Below are 15,170 nucleotides of genomic sequence, written 5' to 3' on the forward strand. Positions count from 1 at the left end.
TGACCAGTATCGATATTATACTTATCGTATCGATACTATTGTGTAAAGTAGCATCGGTACCCCTTTGAGTATTGGTACCTATTTTGCATTCTGGAATTTGAGCAATTTGGAAAACAACTGGTAGTATCAATACTACCTAGAGAATATCGATACTTCTCTTACCTTTGGTATCGGTACCACATGAACATTATCGGTATTGTTCATATAATATCGATACTGTTAGAACAATATCGGTACTACGCACCCAGAAAAATAATTTTGTGCTCAAATTCTAGTTTAATGGGCTTTGAATTATTTTTGAAAACTTTGAATAAATTCAATCAAGTCCAAAATTTTTTTTTCTTAATTTGTTATATCAAAATATTATAAAACATAGTTCAACAATCTCCCCCTTTTTGATATAACAAAACATTTGAAAAATATTGTTTTGGCAAAATTCCACCTTAATAAAATATTTAATGAAAAAGAGCAATATTTGGAAAATGTTAAAGCTCACCCTTTTTTTATTCTTGAAATTGAAATTTTCAAACTCATACTTCTCTCCGTTTTGTTATATAAAAAATAATTCAACTTTAAAGTTCAAAAATAATAATGGAGAGTAAGTGGCAAATTTTAGCATAAAATCATTTGAAAAATTAAAAACTCCTCCTCAATAAATGCATTCCAAACAAGAAATTTAAATTTGAAGGTATGACACTTAAAAGACATTGAATTTTGACAAAGATGGACAAACATGTTAGTAACACATGAAATTCAATATATCCAAGTATAATATACTTTATGCAATACCAATTTTTGTATTTAAATGCATGCGCATAAAACTGATACAAAAATGTTATGTGTAACACTCATAACCCGTATAATTATACCTATATAGATTATAGATGTCACCCGGATTTCTAAAACCATTTTCTAATTCAAATGCGATTTAAATTTTATCTTCTTAAAATGGTAAATGATATTATAAAAATATCATATCATATAATTTATATTACGTTATAAACAAATTTAATTCAAAAGATTTTTTTATGAATAGTGAACAGTACCCGTGAACAGTAGGGGAATCGGTACCCCAAAATCATTCTGGAAAATTTTGCTTAAAATCGTGGTTACTGTTCATGCTACAGTATTTTGTTTCCAAAATTTGTTTAACAAACAAATAAAACATTTATAATTACATGCCACTAATAAAATCAACATTACAACCTAGGATGTTTTACTAATATTGAAATATACTTCTCGATCTTTGATGACGCTTTAAACTTTTTATTCCATTACTGGCTTTTTACCTACGCGTGAAAATCATCACACGCTAAGTATAAATTTAGTGAGGCAATTAAAACAATAAACAGTGCAATACAATTCATGCATGAATTTAGATTTCAAATCCAATGCCATAAAACCATGCTAATAGCATATTCAATATTTTACCATGATCAAAATAATATAAAATTTCTTACCATTTATCCCATAAGCTCATAAGCTTATTTTACCAATACACTTGCCATTATTCCATAACCATATGCCATACACAATAACCATAAACAATAGACAATAGTCCAATATACAACCCTGAGGACCCTGTGTACACGAGTCAAATATAAGCACCGTAGTGCTAATCCGTATGACACATAAGGTCGTGTCCACCATCTATACAAGGTATCCTTAAGTACAGTCCTGTATGGCACATAAGGTCGTACCCACCATATACACTAGGTATCCTTTAGTGTATCCCGTATGCAGCCTGCTGCTGGACTCTATGGCATGCCAACTATACCCAGTCCCTCAATAACTGACTTGGGCATACAGTCTATTTTATTTGATACATCCATGGCAAAGTATATTATCAATATTTAACATTGGGCAGTTCATACCCGAAATAACATTCATGATAAAAATCATATATGTTCATAATAACATCATATGCAAAAATCAGTGATCAATGTATTTTATTTTCAACCTTTGACATATTTAGAATATATCAAATATATGATAAATGACATAAATATCATGTCAACATAAATAAGGTCGACTTATTGCAAGTCTTCCTGATGATGTATAAAACATCCATGTATAATTTCATGCATGTATTGCACTCACCTTGACACTTTATATCTTTCAAAATATATGAGTCTCACTATTGTCCACCATAAGTCCTTTTATATTTGATTTGATTCGATTCGATTACAAATCAATCACAATCTGTATAAATCACCAATTCATAATGATACATATGTTAGTATTGTACTAACATAAACATATCCCATAATAACTCTATATTCAGATAACTCACACTACCTTTAAAGAATCCGTATTCTTTATTGATATGCACACTGGAATTTAATTTCGTTTATTCCGTTGAAAACTAGACTCAAATATGAATTTATCCATATAAATAAATCCTTCTAATTCATTATGTACAATTTATGGTGAATTTTCAAACTTGATCAACAGAATCTGTTTTGCAAAATCTGTTGTCCGAATTTTCTGACCTTTCCTCGGTTAAAAATTCATATCTTTTTGTATTCACCTTTAAATTGATCCCCGTTTGTTTTAAACAAAACTAGATCAATATATGAACACAAATATATAAAAATAATCTCCAAATTATTTTTATATAAATTCTAGTGAATTTATAAATTTACGAATCGATCTCCATCTTTTAAAAAATTACAAAATGGTCGTCAATTTTTATAAGGATTGTAGAATACTTCCTTCATCATCTCCAACCCATATATAATTTTTCTATAATTTTTCTCACTTAAACCATTCATGGCCGAAATTTAAAGAACAAGTTCTAGAAAGATTAAACATGTTCTAATCATCTTTCATGCTTGAATATGAATCTACAACATGTAAATCATCAAGATTTATCATCAATTTCATGAATCATATCATGAACATAAACCCTTAGATTTGGGATCTTTTAATTCCAGCAAGATTAGAAAGTAATATTGGTACCAAATGATAGTGTTTTTCACTTAGATCACTTTCCTATCTCACAACATAACTCCAATTCCAAAGGAATTAGCTCAAAAATGGAAAATAAAATATTTTCTTACCTTGAAAGCTTTCTCACGTCCATGGAGAAGAGAAGAACACTTTGGCATGATATGTTTGATTCATATCATGCTCATCATCCTTTAATTAATCATTTAATGAATATTAAATTCATTAAATTGGTTAAATACCAATTTAACCTTAATGAAGCTTTATAATTACCATTAAACCAAGATACATATCCTTATAATCATCAAAATCAGATAAATATCAGCCTTGTCATATTTCAATAGTCAAAGATGAACAAATTAGTTTTCCACTTTACCCTTTTGCCCTTATAATTTCCAAAAATTATAATTCAGTCACTTTAATCAAACAATTCAAATTAAACCATTAAATATTATTTTCCAACATTTTCAAAATGTGAAATAATTTTTATTTCTTATTTTCGTGACCCATTTATAATTTTTCCAAAATTTCATTTTGGTCCCTAAACTTTCCAAAGTTTATACTTTGATCACCAAACTTTACCAAATTTTTAATTTTGTCATTAAATAAATCCATTTATGAGATAAAATTCATTTTGTGAAATAATCACCACTTAATTCATTAAAGTTTTCCCAATTTTCTACTTTGACCATCAAACTTTCAAAATTTGCATTTTGGTCATTATCTAAATTTTTGGGGTATTACGTTATGCATTTGAAAAATTGATATCAATTGATAGAGAGATATCATTTGCAATGAATCAAGTTCATAAACATTTACATTAAGGTAAAAATAAAAATTTCTAAAAATAAAGCATTAAAACCAATTTTGACCATAATTCATTATGATGAACAAACATTTATGAAAAATCATTAAAACTTTAGAAAATATTCATCACGATTCTTTTTAACATAAATGAGATAGAAAACTTAAATTATTTAAAATCAAAACTCATGCATGCTTAAATCAAATGAGAAACCAATTATGTAAGGAAATTAAAATAAGCTTATAGGTTACCCATCATTCTTTTGAAGTATGGCAAGAGCATTTAAATTTCTTCACTTTTGTCACCATTGCTCCCACACACCTACAAGAGACATTTATATGGATTTTGGTATCCAAATTGCTTTGGATCCTTGCTAGTTAGTTTCAATGCCCCTTGTTCCCTCTGGAACCCATACTTATTTAATTTTAAAAGATTTTATTTTCTTTATAGGACATGTATGTTCCTTGTGACCATGATAATGACAATGTGAGCATTTTGTCATTATGAAGTTAGATGAACTATTTAAAATGATTTTCTTTTCTTTTGTTAAGCATTCAAGCTTAACATCTAAATCAAAACTTTCTTTTTCAAATTTTTCAAATTTTATTTTTGAAAGCTCTAAATCCTTTTTCAAAATTTCATTTTGTTTTTCAAAACCAACTTTTGATTTCAAAAGAATATCATTTTCAACTTTAAGTTTTGAAATTATTTTCTTGTATTTGGAGTTCATGGTCTCAAACTCCAAAAATAATTCATCGTATACATCTTGTAACTCATTAAAAGAATATGAATTAGATTCACTAGAGTTAGAAGATACGTCGAGCTCTTCAAGAGCCATTAAGCACACTACCTTTGTCGGTTCTTCTTTCTTATTTCCATGGATCTCTTCGAGCTTATTCCAAATCTCTTTGGAATTTGAACAAGAAGAAACTCCTTCAAAGACTTCGGGACCAAATGTAGAAAACAACATGTGCACGACCTAGGCATTTTGGTGAGCTTTCTTCCGTTCTTGGGTACTCCACTCATTCTTTCGTCTTCTTCGTTGGAGAATAGTAGTCGTTCTCGATCATCTTCCATGCATCAAGATCATTATATTGGATGAATAACTTCATTAATTTCTTCCAATGACGATAGTTGGCTCCATTGAAGTATAAAGGCTTGTCGATTAGTTAGGAGTCTTCCATGTAGAACGAGGCAGAGGTGGAAGCCATCTTCTCTGTTGTTTCAAAAATGGATAGAGCTTCTTTAAGAATTGTCTCCATGTTTTTAGACCTTATAATAAGTTAAACTTTGATACCAATTGTTGGGATTATCGAATGAAGCTTAATGATCAACCGAATGATTTTCCAATAAGGGGTGAATTGGTTTTCTGAGTTTAGGGAGTAACGAGTAAAAAGATGAGACAATTTGCACAAGCATTTATAGTGGTTTAACTTCTCAACCAAGTCTACATCCACTACCTTAGCTCCTCACTAAGGATTTTCTAATAAATTAACTAATTTGTTATTTCTTTTTGCATGATAAAGAGATAACCTTTACAACTCTTAGCTTTTCACAGACTAAGCTAGAACCAGTCCCCTTTTACAAAATGTTAAAATGTAGACAAGAAAAACCTCCCAAAGGAAGGTGTTTACAAAGATTTAAGCTCACAGGAAAACAAATAAAACATTTGCAATGAGCTCAAAACACAAATATTTACAAAAGAAAGTAAATAAAGATTGAAAAACTTTTTTGTTGTGTATGAATGCTTGGATAGGTGTTAGTAACCTTCTTCAAGTTTCCTCAACTTGTTTTTATATTTTAGAATGAGCTTGAGGTTTTCTATAGCTGTTGGGTATGTTTTAGAGCCGTTGGAGATTAATTTTCTGCAAAATAAAATTACCCAGAATAGGGAGTATCGGTACTCCTTTAATGAGTATCGGTACTACCTTTGTAATTTTTAAATAAACTAGTCGTTAAAGACCGTTGGGCTTGACCAGTATAGATACTATGTTTCATGGTATCGATACCACTATGTAAAGTAGTATCAGTACTGTTGGGATTTTGCGGAAGCTCGAATTGACAACCGAAATGGTTCGCCAAGAGGGGTCGCGACGGTTCTTGTGTTTAGGGAGTAAGCATATTGAAAGATAGAAAATTTGCACAATGATTTATAGTAGTTCGACTTCTCAACCAAGTATATATCCACTACCTTATCTCCTCACCAAGAATTTTCCAACAAATTTACTAATTTGTTCTTTCTTTTACAGAACAAAGACATAACCTTTCCAACTCCCTAGTTTTTCACGGGCTAAACTAGAATCTTATCCCTAGCTTTTCAAGGGCTCAGCTAGAACCTTTCCTTTTACAAAAGGATAAAAGAAGTAAACAAGAAAACCTCTCAAAGGTAGAGTGTTTACAAAATTTAAGCTAACAACAATATTTACAAGAAAATAGAAAAATAAGATTGAAAAACTCTTCTCTTGTGTTTGAATACTTGGATATGTGTTCTCTATATTCTTCAAGTGTCTTGAACATGTATTTATAAGTTGAAATGAGTTTGAAGTTGTATATAGCCGTTGGGGATGTTTTGGAGCCATTGGGGATTAATTTTATGCAAAATAAAATTGCCCAGAACAAGTAGTATCGGTACTACCTTCAATGGGTATCAGTACTGTTCGTTATTGTTCATATAGTATCGGTACTATTTATACATTATCAGTACTATTCATCCAATACAATATTATCCATAAAAATATTTTTGTGCTCAATTCCAAATTAAATGGACTTTGAATTATTTTTGTAAACTTTGAATAAATTCAATTCAAGTCCAAAAACATTTTTCCATAAATTGTTACATCAAAGTATAGTTCAACAATCTCCCCTTTTTGATATAACAAAACATTTGAAATTTTTTTTTTTACAAAAGTCCCCTTAGTAAAATGTTTAATGAAAAAGATGCCAATTGTTAGAAATTATATGAAAATGTTTATCTCCCACTTTTTCATTAAGAAATTGAATTTTTCAAACCATACTTCTCCCCTTTTTTGTTATATAAAAAAATCAATCTTTAAAGTTCTAAAATAACTTTGGAGACTAAGTGATAAATTTGACATTTAAAAACCATTTGAAAAAAAATCAAAGCTCCCCCTCAATAAGTGCATTCCCAACAAAATTTAGCTTTAAAATCTTGACACATGAAATTCAACAAAGAATAACAAACATGTTAGTAGCACATGAAATTCTATGTATCCAAGTCTAAAATACTTTATGCAATATCAATTGTTGAAATTAAGTGCATATGCATAAAGCTTTCAAAAATGTTATGCATTTGAAGAATTTGATATCAATTGTTAGAGAGATGCCATTTGCATTTGAAACACATGCATAATAATTTAAATTTAGGTCAAAAATTTAAAATTTGAAAAATCAAAGTATTTGAAAAGTTGATATCAATTGTTAGAGAGATATCATTTGCATTTAAAATCAATTTTGACTAAAATTCATTATGATGAACAAAAAATTATGAAAAATCATTAAAATTTTAAAATGTTCATCATAGCTTCCTTTTAACATACATGAGCTAGAAATTTAACACAAAATCATTTAATTTCAAAACTCATACATGTATAAACCTAAATGAGCAACCAATTAATCAAAAACAAAAGCTTTAAGTTTAGAGGTTACCCGTTCCTTTTTCAAGTGTGGCTAGAGCATTTAAATATCTTCACTTTCATCACCATTGCTCCCACACACCTACAAGAGACATTTATTTCGATTTTGGTATCCAAATTGCTTTGGATCCTTGGACGTTAGTTTCAATGCCCCTTGTTTCATTAGGAATCCATACTTGTCTAATTTTAAAACGTTTTTCTTTCTTCAAATGACAAGTATGTCCCTTGTGACCATGATAATGGAAATGTGAGCATTTTGCCATTATTAAACTAGATGAATTATTTAAAATGATTTCTTTTTCTTTTGTTAAGCATTCAAGCTTAACTTTTAAATCAAAATTTCCTTTTTCAAAACTTTCAATTTTCATTTTTGAAAGCTCTAAATCCTTTATCAACATTTCATTTTGATTTTAAAAATCTATTTTTGCTTTCAAAATAAAATTGTATTCAATTTTAAATTTTGAAATTATTTTCCTATATTTGCAGTTCATGGTATCAAACTCCGAAAATAATCCATCGTAGGTAGCTTGTAACTCATCAAAAGAAAATGAATTTAATTCATTTGAGCTAGAAGATACCTCGGGCTCTTCACGAGCCATTAGAGACACCACCTTTGTTGGTTATTCTTTCTTGTTTCCATGAAGCTTTTCGAGCTTATTCTAAGCTTCTTGACACTTGAACAAGAAGAAACTCCTTCATATATATCTGGACCAAATGCACAAAACAACATGTGCATGGCATTGGCATTAAGTTGAGCTTTCTTCCGTTCTTGGTCACTCCACTTCTTATCCTTCTTCTTTCGAGAAGAGTAGTCGTTCTCGATCATCTCTCATGCATCAAGATCATTGAATTATATGAATAACTTCATTAATTTCTTCCAATGATGATAGTTTTCTCCATTAAAAAGTGGAGGCTTGTCGATTGGTGGAGAGTCTTCCATGTGGAACAAGCAAGAGGTGGAAGCCATCTTCTAGGTTGTGTCGGGAATTGGTAGAGCGTCTTCTAGGATCATCTCAATGATGTTAAGCCTTCTAATAAGTTAAGCTCTGATGCCAATTGTTGAGATTTTACGGAAGCTCAAATCGACAACCAAAATGGTTCACCAAGAGGGGTTGGGACGGTTCTTGTGTTAAGGGAGTAAGGAGATTGAAATATAGAAAATTTGCACAGCGATTTATAGTGGTTCGATTTCTCAACCAAGTCTACATCCACTACCTTAGCTCCTCACCAAGGATTTTCCAACAAATTCACTAATTTGTTATTTCTTTTTACAGGACAAAGAGATAACCTTTACAACTCCCTAGTTTTTCACGGGCTAAACTAGAACCTTATCCCTAGCTTTTCAAGGGCTCGGCTAGAACCTTTCCTTTTACAAAAGGATAAAAGAAGTAAACAAGAAACCTCTCAAAGGTAGGGTGTTTACAAAATTTAAGCTCAATATTTACAAGAGAATAGAAAAATAAGATTGAAAAACTCTTCTCTTGTGTTTGAATACTTGGATAGGTGTTCTCTATATTCTTCAAGTGTCTTGAACATGTATTTATAAGTTTGAATGAGTTTGAAGTCGTATATAGCCGTTGGGGATGTTTTGAAGCCGTTGGAGATTTATTTTCTGCAAAATAAATCTGCCCGAACAAGTAGTATCGATACCCCTTCAATGGGTATCGGTACTACCTTTGTAATATTTGAAATTTTTTATCGTTGGACTTGATTTTACTGTAGTAGTATCGATACTACTGTAGAGGTATCGATACTCATTTTGCATTCTGAATTTTTTGAGCATCAGTAGTGTTCGTTACTGTTCACACATTATCAATACTATTCATACAATATCAGTACTATTCGTTGTTGTTCACACATTATCGGTACTATTCATACAGTACAATACTATTTGCAAAAACATTTTTGTGCTCAATTCTAAATTAAATGGACTTTGAATTATTTTTGTAAACTTTGAAAACTTTGAATAAATTCAATTCAAGTCCAAAACATTTTTCCATAAATTGTTATATCAAAATATAGTTCAACAAGTACCCCTTTGAGTATCAGTACCTATTTTGCATTTTGGAATTTGAGCAATTTGAAAAACAACTGGTAGTATTGATACTACCTAGAGAGTATTGATATTTCTCTTACCTTTGGTATCGGTACCACATGAACAGTACTAGTACTGTTCAAATAGTATCGATACTGTAAGAACAGTATCTGTACTATGTACCTAGAAAAACAGTTTTGTGCTCAAATTCTAATTTAATGGAATTTGAATTATTTTGGAAAACTTTGAATAAATTCAATCAAGTCCAAATAACATTTTGCCTTACTTTGTTATATCAAAATATTATAAAACATAGTTCAACATATACACTTATATATACTTATATACTTATATTATATAGTTTATATAATTTATATACTTATATTTATACTTTATTGTTTATATACTTTATACTATATTATATATATATATATAATATACATTATAACATATATACAAGTGTCATATTATATTATTATATAATATATACATATATTATAATTATTTCAATTTTTTGTCAACTTTTGAAATGAATGCAATTTAATATATTTTATAATTTTTCTTCACATTTTATAATTATTTTGATTTGAACTCTTTGTGTTATTTAATTTATTTAAATTTAAATTTTTAATTTAGTATTTGTCTAATTTAGTCCTTAAAATTATATTTTTATCTAAAATTGACCCATACTGATTTATATTTTGTAATTTACTTCATACCCTATAAATCACATAATAAACTTCATTTCAAATTTTATAAATTATATTATAATCTCCAAACCCTATAAACTTTTGTTCAACAACTTTTTAAATGGATACAATTTAATTCATTTTTATATTAATTTTAACTCCACATTTTATAATTATTTTGATTTGATCCGTCATCAGTACGTGTTGTTTAATTTATTTAAATTTTTGTTTGTAATTTCATGTTTGTTCAATTTAGTCCTTAAAATTATATTTTTATCAAAATTAATCCATAATTATTAATATTCTTTTTATTTACTCTAAATCATATACAATTACAAATTACAATTCAATGTTCATGAAATGCGAAAAATAATTAATCCAAAAATGGGAAGCTACTCACACGTGGACCAACAAGCTTGAGGTGTTCTTGATTTGATACCGATCGAATGTACTTGTTCTACACGTGTGTTGATATGGAATATTAACCGTTAAAAGGTTTAGGTAGGTCGATCTCTGTTGATACTATAGATTTTAATTAGGTTTGATAGTCTACTGGAATGATCTAGTGATTTTCTTAAGTTGTAAATATTTGATTTAGATGTCCAAAAGTTGCTAGAGGAAATACATTGATTGTGAGCTATCACTATAAATTTATTTCCAGTTTTCTTGTATTGTTCTTTTATAAGGTGTTGTGTTTATATTTTAATGAACCGGACCGTTATATGGTTTTTGTCAATTCAGTTTCTAACATCCAATATATATCTGTTCTGTATAAATGTTGTAACACCCATCTCCCGTATACCTTTATGTATACGATATACAGATGTCACATCACTTTTAAAATTGTTTCCTATTTGAAAAGCCGTACAATTTTGTTTAATTTTATAAATTATTATAATCAAATAAACCATTAATCCTAATCATTCTCATCTTTTATTATTTAATCGAATAAATACTCCTATTTTTAAATATTTTCAATAAAGTCCTTAATTTAATATTTGGGGCATTACAACCACCGTCCATAACCGATCTATCTTCAAATGTGAGGATTGCTTTATCGAATGTGCAAACTTCCTGCCAAGGTTGGCATTTTGATTCTTGAAGTCTTAGTTTTGCTAACAATATCCTCATTTTCAGGCACTTGCTCAATGTGATATGGCCCTTACTAACTTAGGCATTATTAGACTTAGTGCTGATGATTCTGCTGGTGCTGCTCGGGTACTTTCGAGATCTTCTTGTGCTAATTCAATTTCTTCGTGTTGTATCTTGTTCATTTCTTGTTATATTATTGTTCGTGGTTCCACGCACCATGATACCGGAACAGATGGTTGCTTCGAGTGGCAAAAGAGATATAGGCGCAATAGCAAGTGCTAGAGCAGCTGCATTATATGGGCTTGACACTCTTGCAGATAAAATCCAGAAAAAAAACCTTCAGTATTCTTATCCCTCTTTAATTCCACATAGATCTCTCGATGAAGATGAATGATGGCTTCACTATGTTCGTGGTGTGTATTGAATAACATTTCCTTTCTCGGCCAAAAAAGACACATTTCTTTCTATTGTTGATTTACTTCATCTCGTGCATCAGGACGAGGATGATAACGTTACCAGGTATTTGGTACTTGCAAGATAACCCATAATTCCCGGAACGGACAGGGTTTATAAGGTATACCTCCTTGAACTTGGTCATTTATTCGATTAATGTGTCTCTTTCGTTGATAATCTTTCGACTTTCCAGACCAGTATAGTTTTTACTCTAAGGTCCTGACATGCTATTCAAAGCCTTGGCTGTGTTCTCTCTAAGGGATACTAATCTAACAAAGGTAACTACAGAAGAGTGTTCATCTTTGTCTTATCATTATCAGAGACGATTCTGATTGTTATCTCGCCTCTTGGAGCAATTTTCAGATGGAAAGGGCGTCCTCTGAGGTCGTCGACGATTCTAACAGTGGGACTGCCATGTAAGTGTAGTATACTCGTATTCAGATGGAGAAAGCAAAGCACAGTTTTCTTGAAAGTGGGATTATCATAACTAGTGATCAAATTAATGCTATTAATCCGGTTGATGTGTGGTTCCAGGTACTTCGACTATCTTTTCTACATCGACTTTGAAACTTCGATGGCTGAACGGCGTGCCCAAAATGCATTGGAACATTTACAGGTCAGTAATTTCAGTCTTTTATTACGTCTCTAACTCATAACGACCGTATTTTTCCTACCAAATCTCTTCCTTTTCTGGCCTGAAGAAGCACTTGGAATCCTATACATTCTGAAATTTCAATGTGATGCTGGTGCTCGAGTCTGCTGTATTGTTTCTTTGAATATCAAAATCTCGCCGGTGTGCATGCACTCTTAACTAGCTTGATTTCCAAAGCTCTGGTGTGCGATGCACTCTTAACTATCTTGATTTCCATAGCTCTGTTCGTTTCCCTTAATTCACGCAGAGTGAATCTGAAGATGAATTGTGTGCCCCCTGGCAGGAATATGCCGGATTTCTCCGAGTCCTCGGTTCCTATCCGATGGATATCTCCTAAACTCAGTAGATTTTGTCATCGTATACCTCAGTTTTATTTCAAACTTGCAACGATGGTGACGGTTCGACCCACAGGTGATGCATGTACATGTAAGTCTTTTCTTGATCCAGCTGAAGATGAAAGGAAAGTTCTATAGATGGAAATCGTTGGAAGGCCGACTTATTAGTTCAACAGCTTATTCGACATGAACTATTTTTCTTTCTTTCCTTCCATATTTAGCTCTTTTATCTCCATAGGTTTTCGTCACCCTCCTAGAGAAGTGGTGTACAATGTTGTGAAATTTTGAACATTAGAGACAATGCAAAGTCACAGTGACACCAATATATCACCCTCTTGAGGGCCTTTAACCTTTGAAATTCAACTTTGGTTGCCAGTTTTCTCACAATTGTTATTATTATTATTATTCCCAATCATCCAACAAAAAGCGGATTTTTCATCGTATCCGTTAAGAAATGGAGATGTTGGAGATAGATTTAACACGACGGCATCGAATAGTTATTTTTCCGATTTAAAGTTAAATTTAATATGATTTCAATAAAACTCGATTCTCGAATTTAAATAGAATTTAATGACTTTCATTTAATTCAAAGTTTTAAATGAAAATTTATCTAATACAATATAACATTTAACTTTTCACATTTCATCCAAATTAAAAATAATTAAATAGAATATCAATTTGTCAAATTAATAATATTAATTGAAAATAAAAACTAATAGTAGGTCATGCTTACATAATTTTTTTTAATCAAAATGCAATTAATAATATATAAAAGAATACTTTTATTATTATTTTGGATCAAGTTCTCATCTCAAGTTTTTTTTTTCCCTGGTAATCATTTTACTTATTTGTACAAAATAGAAAAAGCACCTCAAAGAAAGAATCCCACATGGATAAGTAAGAGCAGGTATTAGGTATTTATATATGTTGCTACCCACAGAAATTATCGCCGAGCTTTGTAACGGGAGCTTGTGACCCGAGTGGGGCACTAGGATTGTGGAACATGGGTTTGGCTCCTTGAGTCGGATCCCACGTGGCTTTGCCATGGCTTGCCCGTTCCAAGCCAAGAGTTGGGTCATGGGACCTCAGTGAAAACTGTGGGTGTCGTGGCTCCTAGAGCGAAGGGCACTGCGTGAGGCTGGTTTCACAGAGCAGCGAAGACATTTCTCTCTTGGCAGTGGGAAGATAACAAGCTTGATCCACTAAGATCCAACGTCTCTCACTGAGCCGACCTTAACTGTGTTATTTTTCTCAAAGCAGTAACAAACTTGAAAAACAAAACAAAAACTAAGGATTTTTTTGTGATGCTCTACACACTACATCATTTTCTGGTTTTTTTTATTATTCAAGCAAATACAAAATATAACTGCACCACTAACATAACATCCCACATTTTCTAAAAAAAACTAACCATATCAACTTCACTTAAATAACTGCTACCCTACTTTAGTAACTGCTGACTCTAAAGTTCACCCACCTAAAATATGCTTAAAATTCAAAAAACATACAAAGACAATTCCTGGAGACAACTAGATTAACTCAACAATCTCCTCCTTAAGCTTGTTGTCCTCCACTGTCGATCCGCAAACCAGTTTTCTCTCTCATCTCCAAGAACTTCAATTTTGCAAGTGACTTTGTCATAATATCAGCACACTGATCTTCTGTGCAAACATGTTGAATCTAAATCATTCCTGATTCAACACAATCTCTAATATAGTGGAATCGGGTATCGATGTGTTTGCTCCTCTCATGGTGAACTGAATTCTTACTCAATGCAATTGTAGACTGATTATCGATCTTTAGAATCACTTTCTTCACCTCGGTCTTTAAAAAATCTGCCAATAGTCGTCCCAGCCACACTCCTTGACACGCTGCTGCACAGGCAGCGATGTACTCCGCTTCACATGAAGATAACGCAACCACTTTCTGTTTTTGTGAACACCAACTAATATGATAAGACCCAAGGAAAAATATTAAACCTGAGGTGCTTTTCCTGTCATTAGTATCACCAGCTAGATCACTATCAGAGTAAGCGATCAGCTCCAAGCTTCCTTCCTTTTTCTCAAAAACGCAATCGAGGTTTAAAGTTCCTTTAACATACCGTAATATGTGCTTTACTGCGGCCATGTGCTCCGCTGTGGGCTTCTCCATGTATCTACTCACCATGCCGACAGAGAATGCCAAATCTGGGCGTGTGTGCAGTAGATATCTTAAACTGCCAACAATACTTCGATACAGAGTTGTGTCTACAGGTGGACTTGTGCTTTCCTTGCTTAGTTTCAGACGAGGTTTCATCGGGATTTGTGAAGGGTTACAATCTTTCATGCCACGTTTGTCTAAAACCTTTCTTGCATATGCCGATTGGTTGAGTGTGATCCTTTAAGAATTCTGACAGACTTCAATTCCCAGATAGTAACTTAGTAACCCAAGGTCACTCATGCTAAACAATTTCTTCATCTGTGATTTGAACTTGTCTATGTCTTGAATACACTCTCCAGTGATTATTA

The 15,170-nt window shown here is 31.5% G+C and overlaps 1 protein-coding gene and 1 pseudogene across 1 annotated transcript; one reads left to right on the plus strand and one right to left on the minus strand.

The window, feature by feature from the left end:
• Positions 1–11,192: 11,192 nt before the first annotated feature.
• LOC120175709 lies at positions 11,193–12,665 on the plus strand (annotated as a pseudogene).
• A 1,552-nt stretch (positions 12,666–14,217) lies between these two features.
• LOC120175710 (secreted RxLR effector protein 161-like) lies at positions 14,218–14,958 on the minus strand. The gene is made up of 2 exons (XM_039182281.1): positions 14,433–14,958; positions 14,218–14,324 (listed from the first exon to the last, which is right to left on the minus strand). Exons 1-2 carry the CDS (start codon positions 14,956–14,958, stop codon positions 14,218–14,220), a joined length of 633 nt encoding a protein of 210 aa, XP_039038212.1.
• Positions 14,959–15,170: the final 212 nt, after the last annotated feature.

Source organism: Hibiscus syriacus, unplaced genomic scaffold, assembly GCF_006381635.1.
Source record: "Hibiscus syriacus cultivar Baekdansim isolate YM2019G1 unplaced genomic scaffold, ASM638163v2 tig00112215_pilon, whole genome shotgun sequence".
Taxonomy (NCBI): domain Eukaryota; kingdom Viridiplantae; phylum Streptophyta; class Magnoliopsida; order Malvales; family Malvaceae; genus Hibiscus; species Hibiscus syriacus.